Below are 16719 nucleotides of genomic sequence, written 5' to 3'. Positions count from 1 at the left end.
TCTTTTGTATATATGATATCTTTTTCAATTTATAAAGTTATTTATTCTATGCAAGAGGAATGTTGGATATGTATGTAGTACTGACATGGGGAAAACATCCAACACATATTAAGTATCAAGCATGTTATAGAACTCAATAAATCTAAACAATATACACTAAAATGTGAACACTGGCTACCTCTGGGATGATTTCCATTTCAAAATTATACATTCTGGAGTGTTCCAATATTTTGCAATAATCTCATTCACTTTTGTGGTCAAAAAACTAAAGTTTATTTTTATATGTGTAAAAAAACTGTTTAAAATAGAGAAATACTTTTCTGGAAAGAGGGACTTTTTTTCCCTTTTTCAAACTGAAAAGAGTTCCCTGACAACCCTCTGACTGTACAAAAGAGAATTTGTGAGGACAGAAGTTTCAAAATGGGAAGGGCTTCTAGACTTAGGTTCCTTCAATGGGGTAAAGAGTGAATGGGGTCTGGTCAGTCCCTCTGGCTTACCAGACTTTCCCAACCACAAAGTAAACCTGCTTGTCCCCTGCCATTCTCCACCCCCGGCTCAGGAGGGTGAATGAGGCCTTGGCCAGCTGCCTTCCAGTCCTGCCCCAACGTTCCAGGTTCCCAGCCGACTGAGCATCTGGCAGTTAAGCCAAAGGCCAACAATGTCCTGACTTCCTGAGTAAATACCTGTGAACAGAGAGAAGACATAGTGGGGTCAGAGCAAGGACTACACAACAAGGCAAAGAACAGAGCCAAGCAGTGATAGGGGATAAGGAGAGCTCAGGAGATCTTGTTCTGGGCCATCCTGTGATTTTCCCTGTCTCCCTCCAGCCCCCAGAATTTTCCATTGCAACTGGTGGGGACTCGGGCTCTTGGGCTTGGAGAGCCATGGCGAGCTGGAGCCCCAAAGAGTTCATTTCATCAAGGGGGAAAAAATTCCAGGCTTTTGTGTGTACTGTACCCTTTGTCTAGAACGTTTTCCCTCCATCTTATCCTGGCTAGCTTCTGTTCATTCTTCAGATTTCAAATTATGGACCACTTCCTCTTGGAAGCCCTACCCAACTCCCACCACTGCACCTTCACCACCCTCCAAGAAGGGATTGGAGGCCTCTCTGCTGCCACAGCCTGTCCCTCCCTTAGCCAGCACTATCCCACTCTAACAGTTGTCTTTCCCACTGGAATTTTAACTTCCTGAGGTCAGGGACCATGACTCTCTTACCACTGTGTATCTAGTACCTGGATACTCCAAAAGTACTCAGAAAATGTTTTGATAAATGGATGAATAAAATGAAGGAAAGGCAGAGAGGGCAAGTGACAAAGAATCCTCCCACTTGTCTGGAGTGTGCTTCTAAGCAGCCTATGGAAGGGGCCTCCAAGGCAAGGAAAGCTGCAGGAGGCTTTATCCTCCATTCCTCTCCTCCCTGCTCCTTCCCATTCTTTTATCATCGTGCCCTTCCCTTCCCCACTTCCCATCCCTTCCAGTTTGGTGTGAGCTTGAGCTCCCTCTACTGGCCAGACTTCAGTGCCACAGGGAGCCAAGCCCAGGAACCCTCGCTTGTTTCCTTCTTTCCTCCAGAGAGACTCTGCTAACCCCTCCCCCACTAGGGGGTTCAGGAGGGACTGGAGCATGTGGAGAAAACAGGGCTGTTCAGCACACTGGAGCTTTCCAAGGTCTGAGCCCACACCTCCCCATCCTCAACACCAGGAGCATTCTCCTCACACCCTTACCTCAGGCTCAGTTTCCTGGAGCCCCAACTCCATACCAGCTAATTCACAGAGATGTTGATTTCCGGAGCCTATGGCTGATACATCAGCTCTGACTATGGAACAGAGATCCCAAGATGAGTTGGGAACAGAAAGACAAAAGACTGAGACAGACAGGAGAGAGAAAGGAACCCAGAGAGTGAAAGGATATAAACCCACATTAAGACAAAGATCAGGACTTTGTCCCCAGGCCTTTCCACCCACCCTGGGCTCATATGAAGAAAAAATTTCCCTCGCTCCTTCGATGTGCCTATGTTAATACAGAACAAAGAGGAATGATTGTGTTGATCAGATCTTCAGACTTAACAGAGATATTACACTTTAGGGGCAACTCCTGGAGAAGACCTCTCTCCCCCACCCCTGCCCTGTTCTCCTGAGAGGGCCCATCCTGGAGCTCACATCTTCATTGTCACTTCCACTGAATGAGTACTCTGGCTCCAGCCCCTTCTCAGTGATGCTTCTCTCCTTCTCTGGCATCGGCTCATCCAGCCAGAGGAGTTCCTGTGGTGAGAAGACCCACTCCAATGCTTTTCAGACCCCCACCAGGTCTAGCAACTGCAGGGATAGAAACAAAGCCAAGGGCTGTCAGCAATAGCAGCAGGAACATTAACAACAGTAACATTTATTGAGCACTTCCTATGTGCAAGGCATTGTGTGTAGTTTCACTGAATGCTAACACATTCATATGAGGTAGACATAATTATTCCCACTGTACAGAGAAAGAAACTGAGGCCCTGAGAGTTTAGTAACTTCTCAGAGGTCACAGAGCTGGGATGTAGTAACCAGATTGGTTCCAGTGCAAAGCCCATGGCTCTTAACTTCCTCAGTGAGTAAGAACAAAGCCAGAAGCCACTTACATTATCACCTTACTGAGTAACAAAAGTGCCAGCCTTGCCTCTCCCAGGTCTTCAGTTTTCTTCTGGGCATTATATCCCTACCTGTGGCTGATCAGCCCAAAGAGATTGGGAAAGGAATTGAACCAGGTATCCCAGGTCTAGCCCATCTGTAGTCATCCCTTGGCCATCTTTCTTTGTCCTAGGATTCCCAACCAGGCAGAGCCAAGGCAAGTGACAGAGGGTAGATTCTTCCTCTTGTTCAGGCCTTGGCCACCCTCCCAGGCTGAGTCTCCTGGGAGCCATCAGGACACCACCCAACTCTGCCCCGAGTCACCATGAGGGGGAAGATGATGGCTGCAGGGGTAGACTTGATTATCCAAAGCAGACCCAGGCAGGCAAGTTGGATGGCTGTGAAGAAGGGGACCCTCCTCAGAGGCACATGCCGTAAGAGCAGAAGGTCCGGCTGGTGCTTTGCTGGCATCAATAATAGCTGTACCCTCTTCGTGAACTGGGGGAACGAGGAGGAGGAAAGCAGGGTACTCAGGTAGCCTGGAGGGTGTCACTGTTAGCTATCCAAGCCCAGCGTTGGGAATGGTCAGAAGGCTCCCTTGGTCCCCTCCCCAACCACAGCATGGCAGCAGAGTCCCTGTGGCCAGGAGAGGCAGGAAAAGAAGAGAGGAGGGGAATTGGCAGATGCAGGCAGGAGGTACCAGCAGGAAAGAAAAGGAGAAGAGTGGGGTTACTTTGTGATTTTAATGGACTCACCTGGATGCTGCTAATTGCTGTCACCCCCATGTATAGGAAGATGCCATAGAGCAGAGGCATTGGGATGAACTGGTAGAGAGAAATGGAGAGCTGGCAAAGTAGTTCACCTCTGCCAGCTGCCCAAATACCCACCCCCGCCAGGCTCCAACCCCAGCCTCCAGCCTCCAGCATGTAAGCATACCCACTTTGTATTGCCTGCTTTCATTGAAGCTTCACGTCAATCAGATGCAGTAAATTCTATAATTTTCTCCATTTTACAGATCGAGAAATTGGATTTCAGAGAGGCTAAGTAACTTGCCCATTACCTCTCTTACCACTCTTCTCTCTTACATTCCTCTCTGCTCTCTCTGCTCCTGCTATACTGGCCCCCTTTCCTTTCCTCACTATGTCCAAGTTTACTTCTACCCCTTGCAAGGCCTTTTGCTTTGCTATTCCCTCCACTTATGTTTCTCTTTTTTTCCCCCCGACCAGGGATTAAACCTGGACTGCCAGAGAATTCCCTATTCCCTCCACCTAAAATGCTCTTCCCTGACATCCCTCTCACTACTCAAACGCTTCTCACTACTCATGTCATGACACCCCAGAAACCAGGAAATCTAAAGTAGACCCCTGGGGACTTCCCTGGTGGCTAAGAATCCGCCTGCCAATGCAGGGGACATGGGTTCAAGCCCTGGTCCGGGAAGATCCCACATGCCACAGAGCAACTAAGCCTGTGCACCACAACTACTGAGCCTGCACTCTAGAGCCCGCGAGCCACAACTACGGAGCCCATGTGCCACAACTACTGAAGCCCGTGTGCCTAGAGCCCGTGCTCTGCAAAAAGAGAAGCCACCGCAGTGAGAAGCCCACATACCACAATGAAGAGTAGCCTCCGCTCGCCGCAACTAGAGAAAGCCTGCACGCAGCAACGAAGACCCAATGCAGCCAAAAATAAATAAATAAAATTATAAATAAATAAATAAATAGACCCCTGGTGCTTTTAATCACCTTACCCTCTTTTATTTTTCATAGAAGTTATCACTATCTGAAATTATCCTGGTTTATTGTTTTAATTGTTTTTATCTGTCTCCTCTCACCAGAATGCAAGATGTGGATAATCTGTTTTGATCACCACTATATCCCCAGTCCCTGGAAGAGTGCTTGGCACATGGCTTATGCTCAGTAAAAATCAGCTGAATGAGAGTCACCTAGTTAGTCAGTGGCTGATCCGGTCCATCTGGCTCTTTCAACTACTCTACTCTCAACCAGCCTCCATGACCTTTCCCTCCGCTAACCTCTTGTCGTCCCGCCTGTGAATTTGTGTACCATTCTCCACATCCTCCTTGACTGCTTTGCTGTCTTGGCTTGTTGAACCTTTCTGCTGTTACTTGTTGCTTAATTTTTATTCATGTGTATGTGTTGCTGACAGGGGCTTGGTTCCATATTCTTCTTCAATATTACTCCCCTCCCCCGCCCCCTTCTCCCAGGTGCCTTGCAGAGCCTTGCACACAGTAGGTGTTTATAAACATCTGGTGAGGGAGAAGTGAAGGGGTTTTGCCTCAAAGTTTTTCTGGGTTGTGATGATCACACTCTTAGTCTAAGGCTCATTGAGAGTCTGGAGCAAGGGTAGTGCTTGGGCCCTGGGGATGGTGGCATGTCTGCACCCTGATCCACTGGGTAGAAAGCCTACTGGGTCAGAGTTTGGGTTCTCAGATAGATCTGAGAAACTAGGTCTCTTGGTGGTCTCTTGTAAGCTCCTTAACCTCTCTAACCTTCAGGTTCCTCGTTTTTAAAGTGCATATGCCTCTCAGCGGTAATGTGAGGATTAAATGAGACTATGTATGGAGAAAACTTAACACAGTGTCCAGTATGCGGCAAATGTTCAGCCAATGTCAGTTCTTCCTATGTTTATTATTATTACTGCCCTGCCCCTGATGCTGGCTTGTCTGACTAAGGTGCCTTGAGTATAGGTGCCAGGAAGATGGAGATTCTTGTGAGGATGAACACTGCCAGACCCGTCGGCCTCTGCTCTCTGTGGGGAAAGGAGGAGTTAGCTAGGGTCTGGGAGAGCCCCTGGGGTGCCCAGGCTGGGCACGCTGGCCAAACATCACAACAGACCCTGGCAGGAGGGAAGCGGAGGGATCCCCCGATAGTTACCTGGCAGGGAGGGGACCTTAGCTTGGTGTGAAAAATTGGCAGAGAGGAAGGGACAGGTCACTTCAATACTGGGGTCCCGGTCCTCTTCAGCAGCTCAAGCTCAGAGCTGCTCTTTGTTTTTATCTTTTATTTTGATGGAAAATTAGCAATTTTTATACTAACATAAAAACTTCTACTTCATAATTTGCAAAGTTGATTTCACATACTTTCGACAGTTAGACTGTGTTTCCAACAAAATTGTTTTTGTGATGGTTACTTTGTAATATCAATGAGGTGCTTCTACACTGAGTGGGATTATTAGGTAGCACCTCATCCTTGCTCAGCCCTGGCTGCCTCCACACTCATATCCATGACACTCCTCTGGAGGCCCCTCCCAGTCTCATGGCTGAAGGAGGAGAGGGAAAGACCTGAATCACCCACCTCAGAGCCCAGAACCCACCCATTCACCCCACAGCAGCGCTCATGGGGCAGTGAGAGAGCCCTCTGGAGTCGCCAGCTTACAATTTAAGCTGCCCAAATAACTCTGCCCTGTACCCATACCCCACCTTGCTGCCCACGTCTCATTCCAGCCTCCTGAATACTGGCCTCACCTGACGCCCAGGAAGCTGGGAGCCTCCCCTGGGGCACAGGCTCTGCTCTCTCTCCAGCAGCATCAGCACGGACACACAGAGGAGGTCCAGGTGGAAGCCAGCTCCCTTCTGCAGATAGCGGTGGGGCAATGAGGATGAAGCTAGCCCAGATCTGGGCCCTCTGTCCTCTGGGGTGGGAGAGGGGGAGCCCGGACCCCACCCTAGAGCTCCTGCCCCTTGAGCTAGGGACCTACGGTCTTACCCAACAGTCTATATTCGGTTCAGTTGAGGATGACCCCTGTGATCTGCTGATCCATGAAGATGAGGACAAGAGCAGGGCAGGCAGGGCGGCTGCCACACTCAGCCACCAGGGGTTGGCTCCAAAAGGTGACACCAGCCAGCCACGTCCAGGGAGTGTGGACTAGGGAAGGGCAGTCCGTGGACAGGTTGGAGAGGGTATCTCAAGAGCACCTCACCTGCACACTCCAGCCTTGGCACTCTTCCACAACTCCCCCCCTCATCTTCCCCCCACCCCGCATGCTCTAAGACACTGAATGCTAGGTGGGAGCAGTCTGTATGGGCACAGCTGGTTCAAAGCATCCCAGTGCAAGGATGGCAGAGGGCAGAAGGAGGGGGACCAGCCTGGGGGTTGGGCTGGAGCTAGGGGCTCTGGACTTTGGTTCTCAGGGTCCTTCCCTCCCAGCAAGAGGAGGAGGTGGTGGATGAGGCCCGCCCACACTTCTTGATGAACAGAGAGCTTCTCCCTAGGCACCCCACACCCCCATCCAGCGCTGGGCAACTCAGGTTCACACCTGCCTTGATCTGGGGCAGGGGCAGGGCTGGGTGTGTCTGTGTCTGCTCTGATTACAAGCGTCTGGTGGGGGGGAGGGCCCCAGTTGCTGCCTTGGGTTCTGAGCCTCTGAGGCTTCCTCAGTTGGAGCCCCCCGTGCTCTCCTGCCCTGAGGGAAGCTGGAGGGGAGGTCTCCAAATACACAGGCAAAGTTTAGGTGCTAAGTCAGTGCTGAGCCTTGTCCTGTGCACTGTCATGCCCTGGGCAGGGAGCTCCAGCTTTACTAGATCAGAGCATGCAATCGTGGGTGCCAAGAAGAGTTTGGGGAGTAGTGTAGTGGGTAGGGCCATGCCAAGAGTAGGGAGAACATATAACAACAATAGCTAGCATTTATTGAGGTCTTGGTATGTGCCAGTCCCAGAAATGTGATAGTGCTTTGCACTATGATCTTCTGTGAACCTCAAAACAACCTGTGAGGTAGAAACTATGGTAGCTTATTATTTTCATTTTAGAGATGAAGAAATTGAGGCTCAGAATGCGGGTTAACTTCCCTAAGTCACACAGCTAGGAAGTGACAGAAGTGGAACTCAGACCTAGGGCTGGCTGACCAGAACCCATTCTTTTAACCCCTTACCTATAATAGTAGCTACTTATTCTGTGCTTGCTATGTGTCTGGCACACGATGTGTCCTCACAACAACTCTGTGAGACCATTATTATACTATTTCTATTTTATGAGTGAGAAAACAGAAGACTAGAGAAGAAGTATGAGATCTATTCATCTTCCTCCTCTAGGGTCCTTTCTGTTGGCCCTGCTTTGCCCTCTGCCCTCCACTCCCAGGTCTCCCCTTGAACTCTCTGGGCATCGTGAGCTTCGGCGTGGCTGGGCCCAGGAAGGCATCGAGGCCACAGCCCAGCAGGATGGCCAGGACTGAGAAGAAGTCACCCAGCATCTTGCACACCTGGCCACCCAGCAGACACTCAGTCAGGTTCAGGCCACCATCCCCTTCCTTCTGCCTCCTTTGCCATTTGCAGACAGGGCCCGAGGCCAAGAGCCAGTTCTCTCCCACAGAAGGAGAGGTGACACTCACCATGGAGGGGAAGAAGCGGCTGGTCTTTACGTGCTTGAGGGCCATGGCAAAGAGGAAGGAAGTAACGAAGAGGAGAATGGAGAAGAAGGCAATGTCTGGGACTGTATGACAGCCAGGCCCACGAGGATGGCCTCCCTGCTGGGCACACTCAGGTCGGGGCAGCAAGGATGCATTGACCAGGCCTAGGTCTTGTGTGGAGAGGTGGTCCAGGATGGGGTTATGGGCAGTGAAATAAATGTCCACTGATGTCCACTGAGACTGAGTACACAAGATAGGTGATCTGCAACCATAGCAAATGGCTGGGCCTCAGTGACCTATGAGGGGTGGGAAGAGCCTGGAACTACTGACTTCTTTGGTCTCCACCCTTTCTTTCCCAGGCCCTCCCAGGAACAGGCCCTCACCACGGTGAAGATGTCATCTCTGTCTTTTGGCTTTGTGCTTGTCCACTGAGACTCATTTCCTGGAAGGAGAGAAGAATTCAGGTGGGGACTTCCCTGGTGGCACAATGGTTAAGAATCTGCCTGCCAGTGCAGGGGACCCAGGTTTGATCCCTGGTCCGGGAAGATCCCACATGCCGCGGAGCAACTAAGCCCATGCACCACAACTACTGAAACTGCACTCTAGAGCCCGCGAGCCACAACTACTAAGCCCGCAAGCCACAACTACTGAGCCCGTGAGCCACAACTACTGAAGCCTGTGCGCCTAAAGGCCATGCTCCACAACAAGAGAAGCCACCGCAATGAGAAGCCCACGCACCGCAACAAAGAGTAGCCCCCGCTCACCGCAACTAGAGAAAGCCCACACACAGCAACGAAGACCCAACGCAGCCAAAAATAAATAAATAAAAAATAAATTTAAAAAATACATTTATTAAAAAAAATAAAAAAGGAATTCAGGTGATTTTTCCTCCCCTGAAAACTTCTCCTGCCCAAATCAGGAGCCTAATTTCACAGGTCCAGCTGAACCAGAGAGTTCTTAGTTCTGACTCATCTGTCTGCTGACTCCGATCACTACCAAGTCTGTCTTCAGGACATCGCCTCATGCCCTTGTCACTTCAAATTCCCTACCTATCTGTAACCCAGGTGCCCGGCACAGGACTGGCCAAAGCAGACACCCAACAAATGGATGAGCACACAAATCTGTGTGTTTCCACCGGGGCCAGAATTAGTCTTGTTCATGCCTAGTACAGAGTCTGGAACTCTTGAGAGGACACCTCTTCCTCAGTCCTGGTCCATGTGGAGGGAAATGTGCAAGTGTGATCCTCCAAGCTCCTCTCCACCCAGTCAGTAACTTGGCCCAGGAGAAGAGCGGTGATTTATTTGATTGGTGAGTTTGGGAGAAGAAGCTGGGCATGCCTGGCCCTGCCCCTTCCTCTCCCTCTCTAGGGAGTAAGCTGCCTGCACCCTGCGTGCATTAGCTCTGCTCCTCTAGGGTGAGACAGTCCCTGTCCAGTGCAACCATGACTGGGTGGGTAAGTTGATCCAATTTTGGTTTCATCATTAGGAAGCCCATACACCCATAGATACAACAATGTTCTTCTCTCAGCACTGGCAGAAATAAAGATATTGGATCTGCTCTGTTGACTTATGGAGTCATCTGACTTTTTTTTTCATCTGACTCAGAACCAGAATAGGGAAGAGTGCTGCTGGTTACTGGGTAAGTACTCAGCATTTTGCTGAACTTAACTAAGGGAGACAGTATGGGGACAACCCTTCCTGCATCCTCCCTTATTTTGCCAAGCTCCCTATTTCCCTCGCCCACCTCCTGGGTCTGTGTACTGGCAGCCAATAGGCAGGAAAGCCAGGTCTCTGGATGGGATAGGCACGGGTCAAGGTCAGCCTTTTGCCCACGGCATCATAAATGAAGATGAGGCTGATAAGAGCACAGAAGCCTTCCTCAGTGAAGCGGGTAAAGTAGCGCACCAGCACGCTGGCCTCCGTGGCCACCAGCACCAGGCAGAAGGTGGCCACCCAGATGCCTACCCACAGGCGGAAGGGCAGGTAGTCCAGGCTGTGATCTCTGGGGGATGAGAGACAGGCAGGGCTTGGAAGTGCCCATTCTGCTCCCAACCTAATCCAGGTCCGGTGCCCCTGGAACCAGTTTCCACCCTCCCCTATTGACCCAGCTGAGACCAGGCTGAGGGTGTGCTAGTGAGGGTCAGGTGAGGTGGGGGAGTTCTCCTACCTGCTGAAGGAGAAGAGCAGGTGTTCAAAGACTAGCACTGGCCCGGTGCTGCTGAGGATGGTGAGGGGCTGGCCGGCCATCAGGCAGAAGGCAGCTCCAGCCAGTGCTGTGCCCAGGAAGATTTCCAGCACCCCCTAGAAGCCAACAGTGGGCCCTGTCAGCACAGGACCCTGGATTCCTCAGCCCAGGAACCCAAGCTTCCGAGGAGTCTCCTCGGCCCAGCCATAGACCCAGAGGATGGGGAAGGGCATGGCTGGTGGAACACCAAAGCTACGCCTACTCCCCACACGCCCACCCCCGCCCCCCACCTGAGCACCGTCGGTGGCTTCTCCCAGCAGACCCCCGAAAGTGAAGGCGTTAGTGACGGTGGCCAGGTAAATGTAGAGCACGGCTGAGAAGCACTGGGGGTGCAGGGCGTCCAAGAAGTCGCTGCGGTACCACGAGGCCTTCCGGCGCACGTCCTGGACAAGGAGTCTCCCGCCTGTGGGTCATCAGTGATCCAGGTTCCCGTATCCCACGTCCCTGGGGCCAGGTGAGCCTCCCCCGCCCCCACACAGTGAGCGCACACCTCGGGGCCCGTGTGACTCCTTCCCCCGCCCAGGACAGCTACCCTCACTCCCACCCCAGCTCGCCTCACCTGCCAGTCCGCCGCAACTCCGGGCTGGCCGCGTGCGGCCCGCGGCCGTGCCTGTCCTCAGCCGGGGTCCTTCGCCGGGCAGAGGGGCCCTTGGGCTCCCACAGTTGCGAGGGGAGCCTGAGGACAAGGGGAACCCGAGTTGGCTGAGGATCCCCGATCAGACCGCAACTCGGCGCCGGAGTTCGCGGCACCCTGCCCCCTGGCGGTGGCTCGTGTCTCTGCTGGCTGGGGGCGCGGCTCTGACCGCGGCGACCCGGGCCTCACTTCAGCAAGGTCCAGGTCACATTCTGACCTTCTAACAAGACTGAAAGCCAGGCTCCGGCAGGGGAAGGTTCAAGGTCTCACAGCGACAGAGTGGTCCAGCAGAACTCAGGTCTGCCCCTTTCCTGTCCCCTCCCCTCCCCAACTGTCCCTCCTCAACAGTGGAACTGGACCCAAGGCCTTTGGGGAAGGATCTCTATGGCATGATGACTCCCAGAAACCTTTTGTGCTCAGAAGGCAGACATTTAGGTGGGGTAGTTTGAGCTGTTGGGTCCCATCGACCTAGAGGGAGCACTGTCACCTCTTCTAGGAAAGCATCCAGGGCTGCCAGAAGGTCATGAAAGTTGGTGGCCCACCGAACTGACCACTGGAATTGCTGGGGATAGGGGCACAGAGGGGCACTAAATACAGATCTGCACCCTTACATGCATTTTCACAGTTTCAAAACTAGACACAAGTCACATAGGCAGACGAGTCATTCAAGCATTTATCCACGCATGCATGCATTCAGTGAGTATCCGTGGGTGCCTCCTGTGTGCCAGCCCTGTGCTAGGTAAGGGGTGGAGGTGTGGTGGAAGCCAAGGGAACTTGTCTTCATGCTCACAGACATGAAGCCACACTCTGCTTCACAGCTGTACTGATCACACGTGGAGAGTCCATATACTCACTGACACAAGCATGCACACACGTATACACACACACAGAGACACACACGTGCCTGCCCAGCTCACCGGGTCACTGAGGAGGATGGCCACTGCCCCGCCCATCTCACGGTAGCCCCTTCCCTGTGTGGGAGGGCCAAGGAGGAAGGCAGAAAAGCCTGAGGAAAGAACCAGGTCCCAGAGAGAGTCAGAGGCTGCTATCTCACAGGGCAGCCCTGGTCTCTGACCTCACTACCAACCCCATATACACGCTCCTGTGCACACCTTCTTTGCAGCACTGACCGCCACCCTTCCCTGAGTACCAGTCCCCATCCCCACCCCGAGAACTGGACGCAAAGACCTCCTAATCCCCTCTCCGGTAAAGGCCTTCTCTGGGCTCCAGGATACCCAACCCCCACTCAGCAGCCTCACCTGCTGGGGAGGGGCACTTCAGTAAGGGGCCCCAGCACCACTGGATCCCGCAGTCACACAAAGACCCCCACTGGCTGTTCCAAGAAGCCCAGCTCTCCTGCCAGCACAGCCCCCGCTTCAGCCCCTGGTGGGAGCTTCTCTCTCAGAGGGTTCTGATGCTGGCTTGGGGTTCAAGGAGACACAGAGGATGAAAAGTTATTCAGGGAAAGGAATGTTGGCAGGATCTTGACTGAGGAGGAGTCCAGTGGAGAGTGGACCTCTGTTAATCCCTAACTCCTCTCCCAGCCCTGACCAAGGAAGTGCCACAAACCTGTTCCTGCAGGGGGGCTTCCTCCTTGTGAGAAGCCTCTATTGGATGAGCAGATCCTACAAAACAGAATTACGCAGTGATTAAGAGCACAGGCTTTTGGGGTGGATCCACCAGGGCTCCCTGACCAGCTTTACCAAGTTGTGAAAACTGGAGCACAACTTCCCCCTCTGCTCCTCAGTTTTCTCATCACTAAAATGGGGATAATTGTGGTATTACCTCCCAGGGTGGTTGTGAAGATTAAATAAGATACTGTGTGTGGACCTCTGGCACAGTGCCTACCAAGAACATCCCTTCACAGAGCTCTGGCTGTTGTGATTCTAGCCCCTCCATTCTTCTCCCCTCACTACTACCCCAGCTTCTTCTCACTCATGAGTCCTGGGTTGAGGTCCAAGCTGAGGCTAGGCCACTCTTGGTCCAGGAAGGTGCAGGGGAGATCTGGGACCCTCTCACCCCAAGGTTTTTGGTCTTGGGCCCAGGGAGGGGCCTCTCACCTCAGCAGGGGCTGGTGCCTGTGGTCTGGATGAGGTGTGGGGGTCTCTCAGCTGCCCTCTCAGCTCTGGGCTCAGCAGCTCCACTCTGGTCACCTGCTCTGGAGAACAGAGGTGGGGCTCCCACCCTTTCCTGCGAACTCCGTGCCCCTGAACTCTCCCCTTTGCCCTCTGCTCAGGTCTCTTTCCCTTCTGAGAGTCGAGGGAACGCAGGGGCCAGTGAACTTTCTCTTCACTCTGCATTTCTATCTCTTCCCTGTGACGGGGATCGGTAATCCCCCAGGGTGGGGCGGGGTGGGCTCTGGAAAATTCCAAAACTTTGTGGGGGAAATCTTAGAGAAATGGCATGGATACCCAGGCCCTCCCAGCAAAGGGTCCCAGCATACCCGTGAGCTCCAGGAGGCTCTGAGCTGGACAGTGCAGCAGGACAAGTCCCTTGGCCATCAGGCTGCTGAGCTTCTGGAGGCTGGGCAGTGCCACGGTGGGCACGGGGGGGCGCTCCACCTGCCTGCACCCACTTCCAACTTCTCAAACAGCACCCGCCTGTGGTGAAGAGGGGCAGACAATGTTACTGAGGGCATCTCTCCCAGGTTCAGGAGTGGGGACACAGGAGAGCCAGGGAAAGTGAGACAGTGGGGAAGCTGCGGGCCCAGTGGTACAGAGTATGCCCCTCCCGGGCAGTCAGCCCTCATCTTGGGTCTTGGGGAACTCAAAATCATACTGCAGAGAAGGCTGAGCACCATAGAGGGTGAGGGTCTGAAATGGGGAACACAGGAAGGAACTCCTGATTGGGGGTGAGAATACCATGCCACACACAGGAAGAGCTGGGAGTCATGGAGGAGGCCCCAGTGGGGGAAGGGGAAGGGCCCCATAAAACTGGCCTGGGTCCCACTCACCTGCCTGTCTCTCTCCACTCCAGCGCCTGGGGCCAGCCCAGCAGCTCATTCAGCTGGATGAAAGGTAGAGGGTCCTTGGGTACCTGCTGTTCCCTGCTGTCTGTGTCTAAGGGGCCATCAGGGCTGGGGCCAGAGTCAGGGCCACTGTCCAGCTCTCCTGTGGGTATATTTTCGCAAGCACTGGAGACTTCAAACTCCTCCTGGCCTGGCAGCTTCATCTCGGTGAGGCTTGCACAGACTCTCAGGGACCGGTGTGGTCCTAGGTTCTGAGGCCAGGGGCCCTCTGGCTGGCTGCATTTATAATGCACCCCGCATGCAGCACAACACAAACAGCAAGGCCTACTGACTCCAGAGCCAACCAGTCACCTCCTCCCCTCCTTGTTTTCCCCATTCCCTGCTAGCCTGAGAGTGTGAGGCTAGCTTGACCTTTCCCAGGCTCTCCAGAAATGCCCAACCTGGGGCAAAATGGCGGTGCACATTTCCTGTGGGATCTGGTCTGACCCCACTGCATTTTGTGTAAATTAACAGGAATACATCGCTGGCTTGGGTCTTAGGACTGACCCCCATATTATACTACCCACTACTCTGTATCAAATACAAACACCAGATACCGTGGACTGTTTTGAGTGTCACCAACACACCCTGAGGACACCCATTTGGACAAACAGAGACCTAATAAATAACTGGGTCTATAGAAGTCAAGCAGGCTAAGGGAGAAGGGAGATAGCAGGCAGAGGCCCTGCCCACTAAATGGGCTGATGATGGAAGGTGGAGGCAGTTCATGAAGAGCAGATGTCTGAGTCTTAAATTCCTTTGTCCAACAACACCTGGAAACTTCCTAATTTAGCTGTGTGCCTGGGGTCCGCCTCTCTAACTCAGCCCCGCAGTGAGGATGGAGGATCCAGCTAGGGTGTGCGTGTGGAGGAGTTCCTGGCACTAGATGAGCAAGGGAGAACGTGGTCTATTAGCAAATCCTGATGGCTCTACCTTCAAAGCAGTTCCGGAATTCCACCACATCTCCCCACTTCAACATGGTCACCCTGTTCCAAGCTGCCGTCATGTCTCACCCGAATTATTTCAATAGCTTTCTAACCTTTTACGGTGATCTCTCTGCTTCCACCCTTCCATTCTCCACACAGCAGCCATAGGGGCCCTCATTTTATTATTTTTATTTTTATTTTTTTAAATACATTTCCATTTCACTCAAACATAGAGGTTCTTTTAAAAGGCAATCAAGCCATATAACTCTTCTGCTGCAAACCCACCCAATGCATTCTCATTACTCTTAGAAGAATAATCGAACTCTGTCATGGTCTATAAGATCTGATCTATAGTCTGGCTCCAGCCTCCTGCCTCCCTGATGGACTCTCATACCGTTCCGTCCTTGCTCACTCCTTTCTAGCCACACTGGCCTCCCTCTCTTATGTGAAGCGTGTTCCTGCCTGAGGGTCTTTGCAGTGGCTCTTCTCTCTGCAGGGAAGGCTTTTACCCCAGATCTTCACAGGACTGGATCCCTGTCACCTACGTCTCATCTTAGACATTACCTACTCATGGAGTCCTAAGTTTCTCCATCACATTTCTCTGTTTTATTTTCTTCCTGGCAATGATCACTACTAGTAACTGCCTTGTTTATTTTTTTAATCGTTTATTGCCTGCCCCTCCACACACACACACACACACACACACACACACACACACACACACACTGGAATGTACCTTCCACGGAGCAGGTATTTTATCTATCTTCTTCACCGCTGCCCCTAGAGCACCTGGTGGCACTCAATAAATACTTGTTCAATGAGGTCATGGGAAGGGAGGGGCTGGGAAATGAGCTGAGCTTCTCATTGAGGCCACATGAGGGCGCTGCTCCCCACGGAAACGATCGCTAGGGCCGCTCCTTTGGGCCAAGCGGCAGGGTTTGCTTCCCAGAGCGGACCCACTAGGGCGCAGAGATGGTGGGGATGGCAGGAAAGGGTCCTTAATCCTCCGCCTTGCCCTGAGCCACTGCAGACTGGCCTGGCGGGATGGGGTGCGGGGGAGCGCAACAGCAATGGGGCGAGAGACCCATCAGGCTCATCTGAATGCAGGTCAACCTCCCCACTAGATACCTCTCTGAAAAATGGGACTCAGGCTGGCCCTCCTCACCAACCCCAGGTCTGGACTTGGGGCAAATATCTCAAGTCCAAGGAGTTCCCAGGGCAGGAATTAGAGGAGCGAGTCACTATATTACCAGTTGGGAATTGGGTGCTGAGTCTGATGGGGGAGTTGGTTTCAGTCCCAGGAAGAATAGAAACTGGCCTAGGGCTTGAGAGGGCGGGGAATCCCTGTGACCACCCCTTCAAGAATGTGTCCCAACCCCAGGGGCAAGTGACTCAAGGGAGCCTGAGGGGGACAGGCGCTGGATTTGGCATGAATACCCCCTCACAAGCACAGCCTCCCTTCCCTCCCCCATTCCAGCTAAAGTTCAGAGGGTCTGCCCTTGCCCTCTCTGTGGCCCCAACTACTCTGGCTCCCCAGGCTGCCTGAAATAGAGGGCCACCATGCCTCCACCCTCCCTGGGCCCTTCTCCCTCTTGGGTCTCAAGTGCCCTGAGCTGCACAGGTTGGTGAGAGAGGTGAGTGAGGGTCTGTCTGTGGGCATCAGTGGTCTCCCAGACAGGGCCAGTGAAGGTGTGCTGTCTGGGAGAGCAGCCCTGGGCATGAGCCCTGGAAAATACCCTGGCCCAGGAATTCAAAGACCTGGTTCTCATCCTAGCTCAAACAGTCTTGTTGGATGTCCTTGGGCAAAGCCCCTCCCCGCTCTGAGCCTGTTTTCTTCCACCGAAACTGAGACAGTTGGAGTAGATTATTTCCAAGGTTCAAAGTAGACCTTTAGCAATACACTGAACTGGCCCTGAGGGGCAGAAAGCGGTGTCACCAACTGGC

General features: G+C 52.8%; 1 protein-coding gene across 1 annotated transcript; it reads right to left on the bottom strand.

Annotated features, from left to right (window-relative positions):
* Window positions 1-1762: 1762 nt before the first annotated feature.
* Window positions 1763-14092, bottom strand: SLC4A9 (solute carrier family 4 member 9; the record flags this gene model as incomplete). The annotated part of the gene is given in 33 exon segments (XM_081233145.1): window positions 1763-1792; window positions 1796-1816; window positions 2160-2291; window positions 2295-2315; window positions 2931-3104; window positions 3362-3430; window positions 5300-5372; window positions 6088-6141; window positions 6143-6195; window positions 6321-6347; window positions 6351-6394; window positions 6397-6487; window positions 7704-7817; window positions 7947-8135; window positions 8348-8406; window positions 9708-9732; window positions 9734-9965; window positions 10131-10264; window positions 10439-10604; window positions 10768-10884; window positions 11250-11404; window positions 11760-11834; window positions 11836-11848; window positions 12102-12154; window positions 12158-12259; window positions 12412-12467; window position 12903; window positions 12907-12950; window positions 12953-13000; window positions 13286-13390; window positions 13393-13442; window positions 13796-14031; window positions 14033-14092. Coding segments are annotated over 33 exon segments (2823 nt in total).
* Window positions 14093-16719: the final 2627 nt, after the last annotated feature.

Source organism: Mesoplodon bidens, assembly GCF_964165515.1.
Source record: "Mesoplodon bidens genome assembly, chromosome: 4".
In the NCBI taxonomy this organism is placed as follows: Eukaryota; Metazoa; Chordata; class Mammalia; order Artiodactyla; family Ziphiidae; genus Mesoplodon; species Mesoplodon bidens.
The sequence above is the reverse complement of the archived record's forward strand: the minus strand, read 5'-3'. Positions and strand labels throughout refer to the sequence as shown.